This window comes from Tympanuchus pallidicinctus, unplaced genomic scaffold, assembly GCF_026119805.1.
Source record: "Tympanuchus pallidicinctus isolate F22 unplaced genomic scaffold, pur_lepc_1.0 scaffold6, whole genome shotgun sequence".
In the NCBI taxonomy this organism is placed as follows: Eukaryota; Metazoa; Chordata; class Aves; order Galliformes; family Phasianidae; genus Tympanuchus; species Tympanuchus pallidicinctus.
Genome location: NW_026294780.1, coordinates 44836831 through 44859893, shown reverse-complemented (window position 1 = coordinate 44859893; position 23063 = coordinate 44836831). Strand labels below are relative to the sequence as shown.

Below are 23063 nucleotides of genomic sequence, written 5' to 3'. Positions count from 1 at the left end.
AAAGGGATCTTTTATTGGAAGCTTCAGTGCTTTGAAGTAGTTTAAAAGGCATAGTATTTTAAAATCTACCATAAAATACTCTGAAATCTTACGTAGTTCTGATCTTATAACACGTAAGGCATAAATCATAGAACACAGTCTCATATGCACACACTTCTAATAGTTTGTTGAAATAAAGGCAAAGAAAATGCTTCAGAGATTCTAGCTGGTCCAGTAATATAATAGTAGACAGAAACAAATGAGTGTGGTACTTACAGTTCTGTGATTCTCAAGCAAGACAAATTTGGAGCTGACAGAGTCTTCCTGTTCCCCTCAGTATTAGCCTGGCTCTGATGTTTCCATGGTGGTTTCACTGGTGACTGGGTTTGATTTTTGGTAAGCTCAGCTGGCTGAATGTGCTTGTTGTGAGAGCGGCAGTGCTGGCACCAAGGAAAAGTTCCCTCCACCCTCTTGAGAATGGCAGTCCAGAATCATCCAGAAGTTAAGCTTGTTTCATTACTTAAACCAGTGTCAGGAATATTCTGGGTCTAAGCCTTCCTTTCTTGACACTCCTACTGACTTCACCTATCTGTTCCCTAAATCCTTCAAAGGAGTTTACAGGAAAATGTAGTCCAGGACCTGTAGGTGCAGCATGAGAAACATGAATAGAGGCAGTAGAAAAGAAAAAAAAAAAAAAGCAGCAATAACTGCTTTCATAATTATGTGAAAGGCCAGGAGTTTGTAGGCTTCAAGAAAAAAAGATGTTTGCCTCTTGCCCGCTCAGAAGTTAGCATAGCTGTCAGTATTCACTGCGTGCTTTGGGGATAATTGGGAGGAGTCTCTGAACAAAGAGAAGACAACTATTCAGTGCTGAAGGGGCTGACAGCATCCTTTTCTACTTTTCCTTCAGAAGAAGAATATCTTTACATAAAAATAACACGAAAATGCTCACATACACGTGGATTCCTAATGTATGGAAATGGCTGTGACACCTTTCCTACCATCAAGCTTATGTGGAAGTCCGTCACTCTTGCAATAAGCAATATGTTATTTTCAGACATCAATAAAAGTGCTGACTTTCTTTATGTGCATATGAAATGAATCTTAAGACATCAGAATAAGAATGGTTGTGTCAGGCAAAGATTAAAAAAAAGAAGAGCTACCATGTTGTTACCTGCAGGTTATTTAGGAAGTTTGCTTGTCTGACCGTAGGTTGTATGGTTGGAAAAGGTTTTCTAGGCTGAAAATGTAACATCGTGTAGCCAGACAGCCCCCTGTTGGCTGTATTGTTGTGGAGGCTCCAGGAACAAATTGTGCTCAAATCCAGCAGCTCGTTGCACTCAAGCTGTTTTTTGAATGCCCTATCTCAAACAGCAAAAATAGGGGGGGGAAAGGTGTGAAACAGTTGCTTGTGAATCAAGTTTTATTCCACCTGAATAAGGTAAATGTCAGAGCTCAGTTAAACAGTGTATCCACGTCCAGTTTATTAATGGTTTTATAGAAGCCAAATTTTAGAGAGATGAGAGGAAAATATAGTCGGGACTTTGTCCTTGTGATCAAAATCTAAGACTAGGCAGACAGATGTGATAAAGTGATAATGCCTGGTGTTTAGATTAACTTCTCTTAAGAATGCAGGTAATAGATTTTAAAACTCATGTTTGCCGACTATCTGAACTACCAAGGTATAGATTCCAGCCTTATTTAATGATTGGGATTCTTGAAGGCCTATCTACAACATCTTCTGCTATTTAGCCAAGTGTAATTTTACCAAGAGGCTTGCTTTTTAGTTATTCATTTCTGCTTTTCTTCATTCTTTTCTTAAGTTGCTACATGTGCAACAAGCTGGTTACTTGCAGTTGGTGTTTTCCTGTCTATAAGGACAGCAAAAGCCCTTTTTTTTACCCAAAAAAACAACCCTAAAATACTGGAAAATTAAAGGATGTGTATTAACAGTTAATAAATAAAGGAAACCAAAAACCTGTCTTGTAATTGTCGCTGTATATCCATGTAGCAATGGGGTAATGGGTACTGTATGTATAGCTACTATATGAAAGCAGTTAGTGTCTAGAACTGCATGGTGTATCCTTGCTCAAAAGGCACTGTTCATGGTGGAAGTGGGTGACCTGTGGAGAATTCTCAGGACAACGGGTGACTCAAGAAAATTTGTCAAGAATAATTCTGTTTCAAAGGCACTTCTGCCCTGCGTTAAGCAGCACATATATATTTTTTTCTTCATCGGATGTGGATGAGGGCATGAAAGTTCATCTTCATTTGAAGAACTGGATTTTTGGCTAAAAATCTGGAGCTATAATGCTTGTAGAGACACCAGTGTGAAAGTAGCCTTCTAGGACAGAAGGCTACAGCATGATGCTGAAAATTGAAATGCTTAAGGACTCTTTCTTTCTCCTTTTCAGATGAATTATAATCTGGTATAACAGTTGACAGTAACAAGAGAGGGCAAGGATATACGCTGTGCTTGAAGAGGAAGAATGGGAAAGATAACAGACCCAAAGTCACTAAGCCTGGTGAGCTGCTGAAATATTGGCATGACCACCTAAAATCCTTCAGATCAGTGTAAGATGGTCCAGCTGAAGCAGGAGCAGGAGGCTCACCTGGGAAACAGAGAACCCAGGTTTCAGGTTCTTCAGAAATCAGGGGGGATTCAAGTTCACGTCTCCTGCTTCTGAAAAATAGTACTTGGGGAAAGTTGCCCACAGATGTTCCTCATCTTTCTTGTTAAATCAATGATATGTGCAGAAAAGCATAGAAGTCACAAAACGGTTTTGTTCAATGGTTGTTGGCAGTGATAACTGTTAGCATTACCAGATGAAAGCAAGCTGCAGGTAGGATTTCAAAGGGTAGTGGAGTTTGTTTTTCTTGGACTAACTGCAGTTCTTTGCAAGTTCCATATTCTTTTCTTAAGATGTTTCCTAAGTAATAGTAAAAAAGATCATATAGTAAATACAAGTGCCCATTAAAACATGCTAAAGGAATACCTTATGTTTCCAGTAGATGAACACTGAGATAGTTGAATATTTGTGAACTAGATCACAGATCTCTGTTATGCCAAACTTCTGTTTTAAGTTGCTGGAGAGAGCACCAGTAAAGATGTCCTTAAACTGCTTTATACTCTTGGGTTTTCTACAGCTGCCGAGGAGGGGAGGTAACAGAATTAAAGAAAGGTTGCTCAGCAATCAGCAGTGATTCACCTCTTCACTACTCTGGATTGCTTTTCTTTTGTTTTTGACAAGAAGGTTTTACGCTCTCCCTCCCCAATTAGTGCGATTGACGAGAGTCTGCTCTGGGTAAGAGATTTAAGCAACTTGCTGTGAACAGAGAAGCTACAACTCCTCTTTTTGGGAGTGGTTACTTAATTTCCAAACTGTGATTAGACTATAAGACAGCCTCAAGGCTTGTGTGTAATTTATACTTCATTCAAGCAATTCTAGTAGCTTAAAATAAAGTTTACTTGGCAAAGCTGTGATAGCACGATCCTGTTATTTTATGCTTATTCAGGCATAAAGTAAGTAGCTTTTGAAAGATGCTGCCTTACTCTATGAAGGTATCCTCAATCTGTTTCTTCCAAAACTGCACCTTTCTCTGAGTGTTGAACTATGAGCAGCTGGCCATTGTAGGGCAGTGGATATTTCTAAAGGTAATTGACAAATTCTTGCCTGTATCTCTGCTTTTTCACTTTTATTTCAGAGTTCTTATAAAAATAGTGTCTATTCCTGATGATTTGTGGTGTTTGTTTCCCAGGCTGCCAGTAGGCTCTTCCTTTGAGACTTCTAGGCCTAAGTGAAACTCCTCTGATTCCTCATAGAGCATGCTCTCAGGACAGGAATTTGTCACCCTCTGTATTAAAAGCAAGTCATGTGTCTTGAACTCCTTTTAAATTTGCCTGCTCCTTCCTCATTTTGGCACTACATAGACAAAACAAAACAAAAAAAAAACAACCAACCAACCCTACTATATAAGAATACTACAATTCTACTATATAAGAATACTTCTACTTATTCTTCTGTCTGTACATTTGTATCCAGGCTCCATATTCAACTATTGGTACCTGTGCATCTGATGTTCTTGTACATGGGTATTGTTCTGCATCACATGTGGAAGCAAAAGCTGTAAATCAGTGCATGAGCAGTGTTAATCTGTCCAGCCCCTTGTTCTCCAGACTGACAGTGACTGAACAGAGCTCTTCATTAGCCTGTGATATAGCAGGTGGTTGTTTATTATTCACTAACTTGTACTTAAGTCAGCACTTAAAGAGCTGCTAAGATTGGTTTCAGAAATAGTAGCTTTTGTTATTTTCCTGCTGGATGAACTGCTTTAGCCTGGGAAGAATTTCATATCAGTGCATACCTCATGAATGGGTACAACTTAATGCTTAATGTTCAGAGGCATACTGCATAATGTGGCCCTGTTATCAAGGGCTGTCTATGTAAGATACAGCTTACTTGGTTTGAAGAGCATTATCTGGATCTTCAATGAAGGCCAAAACATCTTGCCTCAAGATGTAACAAGTGATACAGGCACCTTGTCTCCGGTTCTGGTTTGCCTGAGCAGAAACACTGAAAAATAGCAGAACCTACTTGTTCTTTCCATTTTGTGCTCTAGGCTGTCAGCAAGTCTCCTAGTATGCCTTGGCCATGATTAGAGGGTGACAAGGAACAGAACTTCTGCAAAATCCATCCTAATTTTCTCCTTGCATGTGATTTGTTTGGAAGGTAAGCACAGCTCGTACTTAGGAACACTAGGAAGTTTTATGATGCAGGTTTGGAGCTACCTTGACGTTTCATGGGATGTGGTCTGCAGTCTGAATCCATTAACAGCTGTGTTGTCAGAGCAGAAATCATCAGTGGCAATGATACTGGAATGAATTTGTATGAAGTTGAGTCACTTTTGGATTGTTCAGCTAAAACCAAACTAATCAGTCCAGCGCTCCATTATCAAATCTGGCTCAGACCCTTAGAAATCTCTATGGGCACTCATACTTCTGTGATGATTTAATTGTTTTCTGTTCTGCTGGTACTGAGATACTTTTCTGAAAGTCACCTGGTCCCAGTAAGACCAGTTCCATGGGAAATAGCCCTGTGCTCAGAATCAGAAAAGGACAGAAGGATCCTCCTGTAAAGTTCTCTTCAGCTGGATGTTCTACATTAGGTAGAGGCACTAGCTGTGGTTCAAAGTAGGATGCTTATAGAGATGGAAACTTGCTGCATTTTTCAGCACCTCCACATTCTCATTGGTATTTATTAAATGACAAGGGTTCTTGAGATGCCATCCAGATATTTGACTTCAGTCTTCAAAGAAAGCCTGTTTTTGCCATGTCACAGTTTGAATTGTCTCTGTCCACGCCATTCATTCTTACTCTCACCATGGCAGCTCCTGATTTGTTACCTGCACCTACTCAGTACAAAGTCTTCAATTGGCAGAAAGATTTACCAGACGCTAGAGGCATTGCTGAGTGTGAACAGACTCAGTGTTGTCTCAGGCCAGCTCTCACTGGAAAACAGTCTCTGAACGCAGCAACAATTGGAACTTAGAGTGACGGGGGAAGCAGATGAACTTTTCTATCTGCTGCTACTCCTCTGGGAGGGAGAGATCCAAGCTAAGTAGGGTACTGATAATTAATTTTTGTGAATAATAATTTGAAGTGGTAAAAGTGGCCACAGACATAAAATCACTCAGGTTGGAAAAGACCTTAAAGATCATCAAGTCCAACCATGAAGACATCTAAGAAGAAATTCAGAAGAACAGGAATCCCTGTCTTCATATCCTGAATGTGTTGGATATGAACCCCTGAAAAATGTTGTCGTGCCCTTTGCTCATCATGGCTGTGTCACGGTGCTGTGAGTAGAGAGGAAGTTGGGTTTTGAACCATCCACAGAATTGAGGTTATCAAAACCATAGCAAAGTTATTCCATAGTTTTATCTTGTTCAATTTCATGTGATGTTGGACCATTCAACTCAAACTCAAGCCTCCCTCAGAAGCACATGTCAGGCTTATAGCTAAGCACAACAAGGTGCTGCACGTGGGCAGAAGTGGCTTTCTACTTGGAGGTGCGTTTTCCAGATGAGGTTCTGCAGAAAATATCTGAAATGAAAGATGATTCTAGCAAGAAGCAGGTCATTTGCCCACTCTTTTCCTTCTGTATCTGTAGAGGTTTCAGGACAGGTGAGCACAAGCAAACTTTGAATTGCATCATCGTGCTTCAGTTGACAAACTTCTGAATGTTGGCATACAACAATGTTGGGGCTGAAGGCACTGCTTGGCCTTACCAGACAGGGAAGAAGGATTCAGTTACATCCAGTTTCAATTTCTCATTTGCATTCTTGATAGCATGGCCGTTTTAATCATTAACTGTCAGCATGTTCCAGGCACCCACAATATACTGAACCATTTTCAGAAGATAGTTTTGAACAATCACGGATCGCAAACAAAGATTATATGGCTGAAGGACTTATTTGCAAATGGGGAAAAAACAATCTGTTGCAGAAGAGGATGCATTTATGATTTATGGAAAATTGATAGGGAACTTATTTTCTACTAATCCGTCCTTTAGGAATTTGCTAGTAGGGTGACTGCTTTCCACTGTGCAACTGGATTGGAAGCAAAAGCCACCAGAAGGGAATGTCCAAGTTAGTGGAAGTATCACCCCAGTGCAGCCAAGGCAGTGCTGGTATCCAGACCTTCAGTGCTTGTCTGTGCAGCCACCAAAAGCCCGGTCACTGTTTCCAGATGTGGGGTATCATGATGACTGATTCAATGTCTGGATCCTGCAATGGCTCACTTCCAGTGCAGGTACAGGACTGACCTCAAGAGAGAATTTGTTCCTCAGATATGCAAAGCATCAGTGCAAGCTGTTCTGCAGAGCCACTTATCTAGCAAATTCTAAGTCCCTATAGTCTTTTATATGTCTCTGTCCCACCCTATGTCATTCTGTGCCTTTTCCAAGTTCCTGTAGCAGCTGTCACCCACCCATTCATTCAGTCTATCAGATCTTCTGCTTTTCCTTACCTGACAGTGTTGGAACTGCTGGCAGCTCGGCTAATTCTCCTTTCAGTGCAGTAGAATCATAGAATAATTTTGTTTAGAAAAGGGCTCTAAAGTCATTAAGTCCTACCATTAACTTAGTACTGCCAACCCTACCACTACACTGTGTATGCTTCCTAAGTACTGCCAGAAGGTGGTTTCCACAAAGGTACTGAGTCCCTCCAGCCCTATGTTTGGTATCTTTTATCTCCTCTGCAAAAGGAAAATTAAGTTGGGTTTGCTCTCTTCTTTGGTCTCTATCCACTCACTCTCTTCCTCTGCTTGCCAGTGATCAGTCCTAGGAGCAAGCTGGAGGGCTTATAATGGCATGCAAGGACTGAAGAAGGATCAGCACGTGCTGTGTTATGTCTGTTGCTGAATCACTGAATTGTAGGGATTGGGAAGGAGCTCTGGAGATCATCTAGTCTAACCCAATGGCATGCTTGTCAATTACTTTTATCACACATTTATCACGGGTGGAAAGCATAGAGCAGTCATTGCAGAAGGCCTTCAATGAGTGCTGCAGACTGCCTTTGAAATTCAAAGAAAATTGAGTTCCTAACACCAAAGTATGAGTAAAACCCCAGAGTTGATGTTTCCAATCCATTGCCTTTTTTCCAGCCTAGAATGAGGATGGAACAATGGTGCAACATTTAATTCTCAATTTCTGCAAGCACTCAGCTGGCTGTTGTGGCAGTAACTTGCTTAGAAAGCAAAGCACTAAATTCATTCTGCCAAGCAGATTTGTAGACATTACTGTTTCCAACCTTTAGGGCAACATTCATCATCCTTCTAACCAGAAAGAAGCCACCAATTACTGAGCCACTGCGTGAGAATGGAAGTGGAGTAAGAATTCTTGGGGAAATTTACACGTCAGATCACTCTTAGAGATAAAACTTTGGGGGGTTATTCCAGCAGCAACGACATTATGGTCCAGAACGCCGACGTTCCCTCTTTTTTAACAGAAGTCAGATTTATTTTGATTTGACATGATGACTGGTGATTTACACCCCGCCCACCCATCTGAGAGTACTCTGAGCTCCAGGCACATCTCCAGCCATTTCCAGACTATTCACATCACGGTTGGTCCATCCATGCGCTAGTCACAACAAGGCCTTCTGTGACTAATTATGGCCTGACTGCAGCAGGAGATGCAGCTTCAAAGAGTGGGAATCTTCAGATGCGCTAGCAGCTCCCTTGGTTCCCACTTCTTTATTTATGTGGCTTACATTGAGCTGACAGATTTAACTGGGCCGTTGAAGATATGGTCAAAGCAGCAGAGTCACTCCCTTCCCTTTTATTGTTTTCTGAAGACATAACAGGCATACGCATCTGTCAGTAGAGAGGAAGTTCTCCATCGCTGGGCTTGCTTTGGGCTTTTACATGCTGTTTCAGTAGCATCTGGGAATAGATCAATATAATATTTGGTAGGGAGTTGTATTTCCTCGTGATGCACTGTAAATCTTTTATTGTAGATACTCCCACTGTTTATTGTTGAAAATCAATAAAAATAAACCTTGTAAAGTTAAAGCCTGGCAAGGGTTCAGCGCAAATCACAGGGAAGGAATAAGAGGCAGTGAGTCTCCCTCCTCCTCTTGGATAGTTCCCAGCTTGTTTCCCAGTGAATATTCAATAACACTTTCCAGCAATCTGGAAACAGATTTTTATTTTTTTCCTAATTATTCCTAGTTATGCACTTGAATTGCTGCGATCTCAAACAGGACTGACTTCTTATCCACTTTGGCTGCTTTCTGGCACTGAATTCAGCTGTGGATCAGAACTGCATCCCACCCAGACTATGGGTTGGATACACCTTAGCTTTATCCCTTCCCAAAACAAAGACACTTAAGCCTTGCAAAGCTCAGATTCACTGGTTATTTCTGAGCATTGCAATTGAAAATGAGCCAAACAAGGTAAAAACTGGGAAGATAATAGACCTTCCAATGAAAAAATAAACATAGGGTAAAATCTAACTATAAAAGAGGGGGGAAATATTAACATAAGAAAGAAATACAAGATGATCTCAGGTGATGACAAGTGGTCTCAAATTGCACCAGGGGAGGCTTAAATCGGGTATCAGGAAAGATTTCTTCACAAAAGAGCGTTCAAGCACTGGAACAGCCTCCCCAGAGAGGCAGTGGAGTCCCCAGTCATGAAGATGTCCAAGACACATGGACGTGGCACTGAGAGAGACACTGTAGTGATGGGACTTGGGTCAGGCTGATGGTTGGACCTGGGGCTCTTGAAGGTCTTTTCCAACCTCAATGATTCTGTTTCTTTCCGAATTACTGATTTTTTACAAGTGAATCATAGAAACATAGATTGGCCTGTATTGAAAAGGACCACAATGATCATTGAGTTTCAATCCCCCTGCTATGTACAAGGTTGTCAACACCAGACCAGGCTGCCCAGAGCCACATCCAGCCTGGCCTTGAATGCCTCCAGGGATGGGGCAACCACAGCCTCCTTGGGCAACCTGTTCCAAAGCATCAAGTGAATGAAAGCAAATGAAGCATCAAGCCACTATCATCCCTTTTTAGAAAATCTACTTCTGCAATGTAAACTTGAGCACCTGCCGGACAGAATGGCAACATTGTCTTACAGCTTCATTTCCTTTCCCTCTAGCAGCCCTACTGCTCTGGGATTCCGCTTGTGTGTTACAAAGCAGAGGAGAATTCACTGCACATCCAGAAGTAGGTTGGATTTCTGGGACAGTCTGCAAATTTTTTGCTGAATGCAATGAAGAATAAAAAGGCAACCGTAAATGGACTGAAATTAGCAAATTTTCTACCTTCTGGACAAAGGAATTCTCTTGAGAATGTGGGCAATGAGTTGAAGAAGTAGAATATCAGTGATCACAAATTCCAAGTTAACTGGAAAAACAATCCAAGGTTTCAAAAACTCCTATTTAATCAAAAATAGAGGTAGCTGTGAGCAATCAGAGCTCCTTGTTCTCCTGAATGAAAAAACATGACCAGATCTCCTCCACCATGCTTCTAGTCCAGCACAGATTGTGCTGGGAGATGCCATAGCTTGTGGACCTGCCAAGATGCGTGTGAAATTAGTCAGTTTAACACGTCATCTGGTTTTGACCAAAAGGCTTGAAAATCACCCAGACTTGTGGTTAATTTGTGCTCTGATCAGCCAAATTCACTTCTCCCTCTGCAACTGCTGCCTGCTGGGGAAATGCACCAGTGTGAAAAGCTCTGCTGCCGATACACTTGTTGAATAATTGCCATACACACATGTGCTGTTATACTTCCTAAAGCAACTATAAAGAAAAGAAGAAAAAGAAAAGGGGGGGAGGGGGGTGGGGAACAGGTGCAAAAATGACACATCTCATTTAATAGCTAAGAAAAAATTACAGAAAAGCTTTGGAATCCCAGTTTACTAATTTTCATATGCACAGGTTCTTGGTGGCCCTAACGTGTCAAGATAAAGTATTTATGGTTCTTTACAGGACAGGAGCTTTCACTGGAGTATTCTTCCACAGCCAAAATATTAGGTACATAGGATGGTGTTTGTGCTGGATAAGTTAACCCATGAGGGTGATCTTTCCCCTCTACTCAGCATTGCTGAGGCCCACACCTGGAGCACGGGGTTCAGCTCTGCAATCCCTCAGTACAAGACAACCTGGAAGAGAGAGTCCAACAGAGGGGCACAAAGTTGATGAAAGGCCACAGAAACTTCTATGAGGAGTAGCTGGGAGAGTTGGGACTGCTCAGCTGCAGGGGGCTCAGGGATCCCATTAATGTCCATACATACCTGAGGGAGGGTGCCAGAGGCCAAAGCCAGGCTCTGTCAGTGGTGCCTGGTGCCAGGACCAGCGGCCATGGGCACAAACTGGAGCACAGGAGGTTCCCTCTGAACACCAGGAGCCCTTCTGTGCTGTGCAGTGATGGAGCACTGACACAGGCTGCACAGAGGCTGTGGGGTCTCCTCCTTGGGGATCTCCCAGAACCGCCTGCACGTGGCCCTGGGCACCCTGCTCTGGGTGTCCCTGCTGGGGCAGGGGATGGAGCAGAGGGACTCAGGGAGCCCAGACAGCCTCAGCTGTGCCACAATCTGTGAAATGGTTGTATCAAATTTTCATTTTGCCAAAACCACAAAGCACGAGTAATGCTGTAGGTTAAAACATATATATTTCTTTTTCCTTATTTTAAAAGAGTTCAAAAATGGCAGTTACGGCAGTGAAAATAAACTCACTGCTTCTGCAGTAGGTGAAATAGCCTAATTTTGTTAGTAAAAAGTCTAATGAAAGGCCTGTGCTCAAAGCATTAACATATTGGTTGACATTATTGACAAAAAAATCCAGTTTGAAGTGAAAGCGTGTTCCATAATATTTACTACACGTATGTAGCTTGTAAGCAGCTTAGGAGATGTCGTCCCATAATCACATTATTTTACCCCTGGAAAGCTCCAAACACCTGTGTCAAGCTAAAATGCTTTATGGTAGCATAGAGAAAATAAACATCTGATAGCAGCACCACAAGTCTGAAATGATTCATTCCATTGCAAACGCTACAAACATGAAACAGAAGACTGATCCCCATCACCATTCCTAAGTGCTGTAAAGAAATTCACACTTTAAAGCTAAAGGAAAGCCAGACCTAATTAATCAGACAGGCTGATGTAGCATGTTTTCTGAACAAGAAACAAAATCAGATTCAAATAATGAATCCTTGACACTGCCATGATCTGCCTGTTAGGTAGGACAAAAGGTTCTTCATCTATAAAGCCTCTATACCTCTCCCATACCTGAAATAATCCTGGCACTTTTACAAACCATTGTACAGGGTAAAAATTCCCAAAGCGACCTCTGCCAAGCCTCCTTCCTGAATACCTTTTCATTTAACAAGCACTAAGAGATACCTTGTGCTATCTTGTTTAAAATTTCACCAATTCTTCCATCTGAAGGACTGTTCGTCACATTTTTGTTCTTACAGTTAAGGCTCTAAGAACTGACTGACTCTTTGTTTGCATCACAAGTATTTTCTGAGGACCTTTATCATTTAATTCTCAGCACTAATGAGCAGCTCAGTGTCTTCAGAGTGTGGGGAGAGGACAGAGGAGTATTTTGCAAGAGACAGTGGCACATTATTATTTCATGGACGCCAGCAGTGGCTTCACAAAGCCATGCTCTCGTGTCTCCAGTCCCACAGCAGCATAACTTGTGACCTTGCCATTACAGGAATTGGTGTTTCCAAAGCAGAAACAACCTCCAGTCTTTCAGGTTGACATTCCTCCTCCAGACACTTTTCCACACTGCTTCAGTCCTTTTTCATGCATGCAAAACTCCTTTGCATGTGATCACATTTGAAGAGCACAGAACATAGGAATAGTTTTCTAGAAGGAGTGACTGATCTTCTGTGAGTCACAGAAGTTTTAGCCACAGAGAAAAACAAAAACTGCCCTTGAAAGTACTGCAATCTGGTCCACAAAAACAGCATTGAATCTGTGCTTCTTTTATTTAGAATTAAAGAGGGTGGAGCAGGGAAAGGCAGGAAAGCATTTTTTTTTCCGCCTCCTTTTTTAACAAGTTGTTTGTTTGTTACTTCCCTCAATAGCCGCAGTTTCAAATGAGCAAACAAACAAAGAAACAAAAGGCCACTGGTGCTGGCACACACCACCTCTTCCACCTTCACGGGAGTATAGGAAAATGCATTATTTCCCCTTCTGCACTCGGCTTCCCCTCGCCTGCACTGTCCCAGAGCTCTCTGGGTGTTGGTTTGCAGCGATGCTAAGGCTTACAGGCCTCTGTGTTCTTTCAAAACTGTAGCATTCCACTTTTTCGTCACTGGAAACTGTCCTGGTGCTTATGAGGCGAAATCCATCTTTGAGCAACGTGTCAATCAGCAGGCCTAGCACGTTAGTACCATTTATCAGCATTCTGTTGTCAGGTTTTATGGAAACGTACCTGAAAGAAGAAAAAATAGCAGTTACAGAACACTTTAATACTTTTCTCGAAGGATGTAATCAAACAGCAAAAATAATCAAACAAAACCAAGTGCTCGGACGGAGCACGCCAGCAGTTGGCTGCACACACCTACAGCCAACACGCTGGATCTCTTGCCCGCCTTGAGGACAACTTCACTCTCCTCTTTGTAAGAGCAGCATTCCTCAGCTTGCCGTTTACAGACTGAGCAATAAGCCCTTTTCCTTCACCCCCACAACAAAGTTTACTTAAACCAGCAGAGAGAACCCTGAATTAATTTCATTCGGTGCAAGAGAGGTGGATGGCATCCTCTGTGTAATATGTGACAGCTTCCCAGGTAAGAGATGATGGAAAGGACAGCAAGGCAATGTACATCCCAACAGCACCACTTCCCACTACACAGGATCTCTCTAGGAGCAGTGACATTTATTGCAGTCACCCCATACAGCAGCTCTGGTGGTAACAAGTAAGAAAATCATTTTCACATCACTTCAGGATTTTACTTGGTATCAAGTACAGTGTAAGAATCTGTCCAGTTGAAGGAACAGAAGTCAGATAAAAGTACTGTTACAAAATACATAAGCTGAGGAGTGAAATTGTTCCACAGTTCACAGGGAAGTACACCAAACATTTACGGAAAGCACACAGAAAAGATGCCAGCACAAAGACTGAGTCAAGAGAAATTCAGCAGGCTACAGTGCCAAAGCTGGCTTGTTTCAGGGGGGTGCAGCATCAGGGGATGCTCTTCTACTGATATGCAAAGGAAAAGTCCTAAAAGTCAGAATTAAAAAAGGAAAGAATCAGGAATATTCCACTTAAGCAGTGGAATAGTAGCCATAACGTGCTCAGCCAACTGTCAGTCCAGTAAAATAATTCAAAATAGATAAAATTGAGGTTTGCCATATAAATAGATGTCCCTTCACAAATGCAAAGTAGTTCTCTCTCCCCTGTGCTTGCTTAGCTGAAGAGAGCTAAAAGGAAGATAGGCTCTATTGATTTTTTTTTTAAGACACAATCAAAGGACTGCTGTGTTAATTCAAATATTCAGAGAGAATAACCCTTTTGGAACTATTTCAATGAAATTTCCATGAAGTTCCAGATGTTCTAGCTGCCACAGAGGACAAATGAGGTTACATTTTCTTATACAGTAAGAATGTGTCCCCATACAATAGAGACATCCAGCAAGAGCTTGTTTTAAAAAATATAGGTTGCTATTGGAATATGATGCTGCTATCACAAAAATCATTGATTCATAGCGATCTCAATTAAACAAACTTTGCTCTGAGAAAACCCACTGTGTATCCCATAGTTAATAATACAACCCCTTCTTCCTGGAATAAAAAGGCTGTACAAAAGCTCTCCAGTCCCTGAACTGCCATCTCAGTTCCTCTGGTGTTTTTTGACCTGTTTAGCCACCCTTTATTTCCTCTTCTCAACATGAAAGTCTACAGGCCCGTAAGCTAGTGGATTTTAGCCTCCTCCTGTATCTCACTGCTTATTTATTTTGCTTTCTTTGCCTCCCTTCATGCCATTTTTCGAGTTTTCTACGAGGTCACCGATGCTATGAAATTCTAAAGCCTTGCAGAGAGAGCACAGAAGAGAAACCCAACCAAACACAAAAACGAACATCAAGGACAGTGTTTCAGACAGTCAGGAACATTTTTAAGAACAACGTGACAGAAATCAAACAGGGTACTTCAGAGCTGGAAAACATAGCATTAAGCTAGCAGAAAGAAGGAAACATTTTTTTCCTCTGACAATTGTCCAACAGCTTCTTCACAATGAGCTTGCAGAGTGTGCAGAGCGTATTCCATGAAGTAGAAGCCAGGAAGCTGTTTCTATCATGAGAAGTCACATTCTGGAGAGTACCTGGCCACAAACCGGTCACCAGCAGAGCAGTCGGTTCCACACTGAAAAACCATGTCGTGATGAGAAGGCCTTTCCAAAGGAAGTGGAATTAGTGGTTTCTGAGAAGGCAAGGGACTGCTCCAGCCCTGCCCTGGCAGCTGCCCCGTAAGCACAGTGATCTGCTCAGCCAGCGACTCCACGGTGCTACTGCAGGAACCGAAGATCCGGAAAAAGGCCTGCATCTCCTGGAGGAAAAAACGCACCTCCAAGATCTCCAGCCTCGGCTTCAGGAGGTGCTCCTGGCCCAGGAGCTCAGCCAGAGGGTACAGCTCATAGAATTGCGCTTCTCTGCGCAGCCTCTGGAAGTCTGAAAAATCAGCAGGCAGAGAGACCTGAAGAGTCCTCAAGAAGTCCATGATGTAACTGAACAAACCGGCATCTCTGTCCACAAAAAACTCTCCGTTCACCAGTTTAAACTCCGGGTCGTCACCACCCAACATGCGCGCTAACCTGGACTCGGGGAACCGCAGCAAGGTGCAGGGCCGGGTTACAAACCTCACACCTCCCACACTCACAGCAACCACCTCTCGACCGCTCATCGCTACCTCAGCTCCGCTCCGTACGTCTGTGACTTGATCTCTGCTACCCCACAGGCCATCTGGAGCGACGTGTGGGGCGGCAGCAGCGCTCCCAGGTAACAAAGATGCAAATACAATACTTTTGTTTGCAGGGCTTGGTTGCTTGGAAACTTTGTTTCTTGGAATTGAAGCTTGCAAGGACTACTGGAAGACAGCAAACTGATCATCACAATATATTAAATCACGACAGAGGCCAAGGAACATCCCTGAAGTATGGCACCCATTTCTTTTCTTTCCTGGAAACGTGGACAGAATGCTTTTATTCTATATATTGCTGTTGATAGGACTACCGTAAGAAAAAGGGAGATGTCCTGCAGGCCACATATTTCAGGATCATACGCTCTTAAAGAAGGGCACTTCAGCAAACTCAAGCTTACAGTTCACTTAAAGCCACTGTTATCCCACAAGCAAGCCAGTAACACCCATAAAACTCAATTCCCAGTACATTAAAAGATCATACCTATGTCTTCGATGTTAAAGCACCAACAACATCGTTATTCCCAAGGCCCTACACACCATTCCAAGCAAATCATCCCATCTTTTTTCCTGGCTCTCAGAATTACAATCTGGATCGACACAGATGGAGAGAAACTGTTCCTCCTGCCATCTTTGCAGGCCTACAACACAAGCTGCCTTCTCACCACACTGACTGTCAGCATCGAAGCCACATCTTAAGGAAGCATGGCTTCAAAGAGACACGGATGAAACAAGACAACCCAGGCTAGAGAAGTAAACTGTAAAGTATAGAGAACCTTGCAGCTTGTTCTCTTATCAATATCAGTTGATTTCTTTTTACCTCTAGAACTTATTCGAGGTGTTTACCCTGAATTTGTTTTTGTAGTATAGAACATGTAAACAATAAGCAGTATCTACAGTAATCACAACACACAGGAAAATTCAACTCGTGGTTTTACAAAAATATATAAAAACACATCTACATACATGTAGATATATTCACCTACGTACACACACACATTTATTTTTCAGAGAATACAGGTAAAACCACCCTCAGGTAGAAAGGGATTCCAGACTGAACTCTACACTGTGTTGTGCAGTAGAAGGGCAATCTTAAACCCCTCAGATTACTGTACACTCTTCTCAATCACAGCTCTTCTTCTTGTTTCCAAACGACTTTCAAATTAAGAAAAAAAAAAACCAACTATGCCCTATAGGAGTGCTTTTTATCAAAGAATATACAATTTCTTACTCCACAAGCATTTTGTCATTATAGTAAGTACACAGGCCCTAAATTTCGGTAAGGAAAATGATTTTAAATGAATATTCCATAATCACCACCACCACAAAAGTCCAGGAACATGTTTTTCAGAGCTCTGTTTCACCTTCAGTTTAGTAGTGCTCCAACTACACGAACATTACAGACATTCTGAAAACATTTCAAATCTCTGATTGCTTACAATGAAAGTCTTTAAAAAAAAAAATTAATTTTACAACGTTCTACGCTTTTTTTCCCCATCAAATCTCTTTCACTTCTTACATTTCTGTAAGGACTTCACAACAGTTTATACTTGCACACAAACTGTGCAACATTATCCAGTACAACCAACGTGTAGTTTTTACATTTCTCACTCAGAAGTGAGGCTCCATCAGTCATCTGTTCCCAATAAAAGACTGCATGATCAGCTATCTCCACCGTATCTGCCAGGTAGGACAAGCTAATGGTAAAGAACTGAGATTTCCAGCACTGGAAGTTGTCAACCACAGACTCCACAAAAGACATTCTGGTGACAGCAAGAATAAGCAAGCAGATGAGAGAGGCTACTATAAATCTGCGGGAAAAGACTGAGGGAATCTTCAATTTCAGACTGTTGTTTTCCTGAGGTAAAGAAAGTTTGTCCACGTCAACCAATTTGATTCCATTCCACTGGCTGGTATCAAAGCTCTTCATTGTAGGGGTGATGTCCACACTGGAACAAGGTAAAGGGGTTTCTCTGAGCACCTTGATTTTTTCCCTGAACTCCTGCATCTGTTGCAGGAATACAATGGGTTCCGACACGTCTTTGAAGGCCTCTGCAATGTTAAAAGCCATCCGCTGCTCCTGCAGAATCGAGTTCAGTTTATTGATCTCCGGATCGTAGGCCTGCATCACTGCAAGCTTCATGGTCTCAAAGTCAGAGAGAATCTCGTTTCGCTTCTGCTCCAGCGTGTGCTGCAGTTTATCAAAGAATTCTTTCACCTTGTCAGAATCCTTGGTCAGCATCTGCAGAGCTTTCCGCTTACTGGTTTCCAAGGTATCCAGCCGAGAGAGCGCATCTCCACAACGCCACGTTTCAAAGCCCTGAAACAGGGTTTCAAAAGCCCGCTTCTCCTGGGAATAAGCTTCCTCGATGGAACAGAACATGTGCTTTGTATGGTCACCACGGGTGGCACAAACCCCACAGATGAGCTGCATGTCTGTCCGGCAAAAGATGTTCAGGGGTTGCCCGCTGTGCACTTTGCACACGGGCATTTTTGGAGTTATTTTGATTTTGTTGTACTTTTCCACAATACCCTTCAGGGAATAGTTGACCTGTAAGCTGTTGACTCCAGTAACAGGAGTTTCCTTCCTGCACGTGGGACATTTGAAAGGGGATGGCCTCCACAGCACGTTCCGCACGTTTCCATCCAATATTCCCTCCAGACACTTTCTGCAGAAGTTGTGTGAGCAGGGCAGGACACGAGGATCATCAAACAGGCTACAGCAAATGGGACAGGTGAGATCTTCTTCTAGGAGCTCCATCATGTCCTGGGAAAGAGAACAAAGATGGTAACAACTTACAGAACGTGCTTCTCCTCTCCGGGAAACACACAAAAGCTGATCTCCATCTGAGGATCTATTTTTTTCTCAAGGATCCCAAAGGCAGAGCCCCTGATGGGCTGTGACAACCCAGCCCAGAATCAGATCTTCCCCAAAGGGATCAAGTTAGCTGTGGAATCTGGCCACCAGATGGCAGGCACAGGAACGGCCTGGGGTCCGGTCAGAACCATTTTCTCACTCTCAAATAGAAATACTGGAAAAGGGCTTGCCAAGCAAGGCTTTCCATGTCGAATGAAAATAGCTCATGTACTAGTAATTCAAGGCTTCCATCTCCCTGCACTGATGCAATATGCAGAAACATAACAGATAAAAACTTAAGGAGCTTTTCCTGCTCCCACCACATTTATAAATAACCAAGTGAATGTGTTATTGTTGAGCTGTTCAGCACACAACCAGCATAGTTCAAAGGACAGCTGCCCATAATTTTTGATAATTCAGAGCAAAATAAAACTGTTAACTACTTTTACTCATCCACCACCTCTATTTCCAGTTCTCACAGCACTAATGCCTCAGTAGTTTCCTCTTGTGGACAAGACCTACAGGGAAAGGATTTACCACACTCCTCAGTGCTGTAAAGTCTCAGTGGAGGGATGCATTCCTCCATCTTCCCAATGCCTCTAAGCCAAGTTCTCAGACATTCTGTCATTAGAGCAGGCTCTGAGAACACAAGTCACTAACAAACACCACACAGGGCACCAGCTTGTATTAGCCAAAACTCTTACACACTTAGTTTTGAGCTATAATTAAAAGGATGCTTCTCTTGTATAAACTCAATCTATATTATGTCTTAAAGTATGTAATAAAATGCCTTTTATAAATTAAAAGATGTATCACAAGAAGAGCATCAAAGTAGTTCTATAACAAGCAAAGCATGAATGAATGAGCTCCTTTATCTAGTTCTGATGTTATTGCTATGGTTCCTCTAAGAAACACAAAATGGCAAAGAAAGAGAACCAAGAGATGAGCTACAAGGAAAGATACATACTGCATAGGACAAGACTAATAAAATACCACTGATCCTAGGAAAGCACAGGGAAGAATGGCAAGGCCAGTCCTGAGTTTCTTTCACAACTAGACAGATGCAGTCACAGCGAGACCTCACAGTTCCCATGCTTCTCCAGCACCAAGGAAGAGGGGAATTCCCCCCATTTGCCCGGATAAAGGAGTTTGAAAGAGTTGCCAACTTTTCTACTCACCCTGAGGACTAAAGTCATCAGGCAGAAGGCACCTGTTAGAGGTAGGGACAAATGCTGGAGAAATGGTCTAATTACTTCATTTGCCACCTAAGGTTTCCTTTAAGGCCACAGATCTCATTCAGAAACTTCATTTTCTGTAAAAAGAAAGCAATTTTGAAACACCTCTCAGTGCTGGTACAAGCTAAGTTTCTCTCTTGCATTCTCTTGGTAATGGTAGAAAGAATGGGATGAAGGGAAGAGGGTGATCTTGCTCCTAACCTCCCAAGTACTCCTCCTTAGGAATGGTTCTCTTTCCAGCCCCCATTCATAGCTTTTAACCATAGTGGCAGCACACAGATCAATTCTGCAGTTAAAATGACAGTTGTACACCTTTAATAACTGGAAATTCACCATGCAGAAAATATTTGTTCTGGTCCACTTCCTTTACCAGGAAGGATTTCTTTTCTTAGTTAGGGAACTTGAAAAGAAGCTTTTGTACAGCTGGCAACAAGTAATGCAAAGCACTGCAGAAAACACTACACATTCTATCAAAACTTCAGGGCAAACACTGAAGACTTTCATGCTCCTAAAAAACAGTATATGCAAAAACGTTTTGTGATCCAAATAAAATCATCTTGGTGCATTCCAGGACCACTTATCCAATGAAGAAAAATATGCTTTATAAATGCAACCTAATTTCAAAACCCCTGCATTACAAGATTAGGGTTTATAAAAAAAAGAAATGGGCAAATCTATAAGCTTTCAGTTTTCCCCCTCTCTTTCTACAACAGTAGTCACACCAAACCAAATATATTGAAAACTTGAAAGACTGGTTGGGAGGACAGCTGAATTCCTGCCTTCTTCAGGTTTATTTTAGAGAGGAAGCTGCCCGTGGACTAAAACATCCCTCTGAAATACCCTTTGCACTACCAGCTCAGTATTTGTGTGACTATAGGTCAAAATCTTGATGGGACTCTGTAATCCTTACAGGTTCTTTCCAACTTGGGATATTCTAACTCCTCCACTTCCCCATTGGGATGTACTCCGTGTAACTTCTGATTTGGGTGCGAATGGCCCCAAATTCACCATTTGTAGTGTACAGACCAAAAGGCACTGAGGCTTACTCCTTCACCTGAACTACACAAACTCTCTGGGTACGACCACTGAAGATGTCCTCCACTAGAAAGACCAACCTGCAGAGTTTCAACGTTCAGAACTGCAAAACAAATCAAACCACAGAGGTAAAAACAAGCTACACTGTAGCTTTTTACTGCACTCCAAAGACAAATTCACCTGGCATGTGCCTCAGCACAGAACTCCGATCTGTCAGCTAGCAGAAAGCAAAAGAGAATTACCAAGCTTCAAGCAAAACAGAAAGAGAGCTCTTGAGTTGCGAGTTTCCCACAATGACATCCAAGCACTGTAAATGAAACTTAACAGGCCGTGCTTCCCCAAGGAGCTGAACTAGTCAGGAGGGCTCTCATCCCTCTCCCTCTACGTGGCCCCCTACTCCTCGTCTCCTCCTGTGACTGACCTCCCTGATCTTCCTCGGGTCACTGTGCCCACGCCACTCAAAACACAAGGCCTGGAGATAAAGGCGGGAGATGGGAGACGGGAGCTTCTCCTTCCAGCACCTCAACTGGGGGGAAGCACAACCCAACCAAACACGAACCACACCGCACAACTGCCCTCCGGATCCAGCGGCTGCTCAGGCAGCTGTGGAAAGCGGCCGCGCTTGGAACTGATTGTTTCACCGCCAAAGGTGGTTTTACTTCTGAGGAGCATCAGAAAGATCCAACACGCACAGCTTCCAGAAAGCTGGAAAGGCCTGGAAAAAGAAAACAAGCACAGAATGAGGCTTACGGGGGAGGAGAGAAACAAGCTAAGGAGGATCGCCCCTTCCTGAACCACCCGGCTCAGAGCAGCGCCGACGGCCGCCCCGCGCCGCGCTGCAGCCGCACACAAAGGCTGCCCCCCGCCGCTACTCACCCTCCCGGGCCGCCAGGCGCCGCGCCCCCCCTGCGCGAAATGGCAGCGACGCCGCAGAAAATGGTCGCGGTTCGGGCGCGGCTGGGCCGGCGCTACCCGAGCCGCCCGGGCAGGAGAGGGGGCGGCGGCCGCCGGCGGACCGGGGGAGGCGGGGAGCGGGCGGCCGCGACCGCCCAACAGCGCGGCCCCCGCCCCCGGGCTGCTCGGGGCCGGCGTCGCCCCGTCCCGGTCGCTCTCACCTCAGCGCGGCGGCGGACGGCACCGAGGGCCGCCATTCCTGGCCGCGCCGCCGCACGCCCCTCCTCCTCGCTCCGCCGCTCGGGGCGGGCGGGCCGCGAGCACGGCGGGTGCTCGGCGGGCAGCGCTGGAGGAGAGCGGCGGGATGAGAGCCGCCCGCTCGCCTCACAGCCTGGCGGCGTAGCTGTGGTACTTTAATCCGTCCCTCGGATACGCAAAGTGTGCTCGAGATAGCCCAGCACTTGGGCGGTTATGTCTCGGGATGCCATTCAGAGAGACCTGGCACAGGCTCCAGCGGCGGGCTCAGGACAACCTCTCGAGGTTGAACAAAGCCAAGCCTTGCACCCGGGTTACTGCAGTCCCTGCTATCAGCGTGAGTTGGGGCTGTAAGGATGGAGCTGAAAAGGACCTGAGGGTACGGGCAGTGACAAGCTGGACATGAGCCAGCAGAGCCTGCAGTGTGCCCTCACAGCCCAGAAAGCCAACCCTATCCTGGGCTGCATCCAAAGCAGCATAGACAGCATGGTGAGGGAGTGGTCCCAGCCTCTGCTCTGCAGTGTGAGACCACCTGCAGTATTGCATCCAGATGTGGAGTCCTCAGTGCAGGAGAGACGTGGAGCTGTTGGAGCACATCCAAAGGAGGGCCACCAAAATGATCCAAGGGATGGAACACCTCTCCTACAAGGACAGGCTGAGAGAGCTGGGGCTGTTGAGCACAGAGAAGAGAAAGCTGTGAGGTGACCTGAGAGCAGCCTTTCAGTATCTAAAGGGGGCTGTAAGAAGGAAGGGGACAGACTCTTTAATGAGATCTTCTGTAACAGATCAGGGGATGCAGTTTCAAACTACAACAGAAGAGGTTTAGCCTGGTAATGAGGAAGAAGTTTTCTACAGTAAGGGTGGTGAGGCAGTGGCACAGGTTGCCCAAAGGGGTGATGGATGCCCCATCCCTGGAGGCACCCAAGGTCAGGCTGGAGGGGCTCTGAGCACCTGATGGAGCTGTAGGTGTCCCTGTTCATTGCAGGCAAGTTGGACCACATGGCCTTTAAGGGTCTCTTCCAACTCAAAAGATTCTATGATTCTGTGTTTCCCAAGGTCTATGCTTTCCCAACAGCCATCTTTATATTAAGAATTTTACTGAATTAATTTTACTGAACTTCTCTTGAATATTTTGGTTAAGGATATTGACAACAAGATGGCGTTCTTGGCATTTTAGATTCCCCTCTCATTGTAAATTACATATTTCTCATACAACTTCTTTTCCTCATGTGCTTCTTGAGTATAGATCATTGTCCATTAATTCTTTTGATTGAAATGAGCACATTTTCCTGTCCTAATCTTTTTTTCTTATAAACAAAGAAGGAGCTGCTTGGGCTTATGTGTGTAGACCAGCATATCTCCTCTTTTATCT

The 23063-nt window shown here is 43.7% G+C and overlaps 2 protein-coding genes and 1 long non-coding RNA gene across 14 annotated transcripts in view; 1 reads left to right on the top strand and 2 right to left on the bottom strand.

The window, feature by feature from the left end:
* Nucleotides 1-14779, top strand: part of LOC128071673 (uncharacterized) — an 87649-nt gene extending 72870 nt beyond the window's left edge. For 5 of the 8 annotated variants that reach the window (XR_008201965.1, XR_008201959.1, XR_008201961.1 and 2 more), the window contains one exon: nt 2394-3864. This is a non-coding gene — a long non-coding RNA (uncharacterized LOC128071673). Of the gene's footprint in view, nt 1-2393; nt 3865-9643; nt 10882-14493 lie in introns of those variants that run through there. The other 3 variants (XR_008201966.1, XR_008201964.1, XR_008201960.1) reach the window with 3 other exon arrangements.
* KCNRG (potassium channel regulator) lies at nt 12468-16099 on the bottom strand. Its single transcript, XM_052664606.1, has 2 exons — nt 14823-16099; nt 12468-12935 (listed from the first exon to the last, which is right to left on the bottom strand). Exons 1-2 carry the CDS (start codon nt 15398-15400, stop codon nt 12683-12685), a joined length of 831 nt encoding a protein of 276 aa, XP_052520566.1. The 5' UTR covers nt 15401-16099; the 3' UTR covers nt 12468-12682.
* Nucleotides 16100-16388: 289 nt separating this feature from the next.
* Nucleotides 16389-21746, bottom strand: TRIM13 (tripartite motif containing 13). Of its 5 annotated transcripts, none has more exons than XM_052664600.1 (4): nt 21419-21540; nt 19709-21257; nt 19451-19584; nt 16389-18182 (listed from the first exon to the last, which is right to left on the bottom strand). In XM_052664600.1, the coding sequence occupies exons 3-4, from the start codon at nt 19466-19468 to the stop codon at nt 16950-16952; spliced, it is 1251 nt and encodes a 416-aa protein (XP_052520560.1). In that variant the 5' UTR covers nt 19469-19584; nt 19709-21257; nt 21419-21540; the 3' UTR covers nt 16389-16949. The 5 variants fall into 5 exon arrangements, with proteins under 5 accessions (XP_052520560.1, XP_052520561.1, XP_052520562.1 ...); XM_052664601.1 differs by having other exon boundaries at nt 20562-21257; XM_052664602.1 differs by having other exon boundaries at nt 21102-21257.
* Between the last annotated feature and the right edge of the window lie 1317 nt (nt 21747-23063).

Excerpts from the sequence above, each read along its gene's own strand:
- KCNRG (XM_052664606.1), bottom strand. The coding sequence starts at position 15,400 with ATGAGCGGTCGAGAGGTGGTTGCTGTGAGTGTGGGAGGTGTGAGGTTT. Across the intron at positions 12,936-14,822 it reads GGTGACCGGTTTGTGGCCAG|GTACGTTTCCATAAAACCTG; the intron begins GTACTCTCCAGA and ends TTCTTCTTTCAG.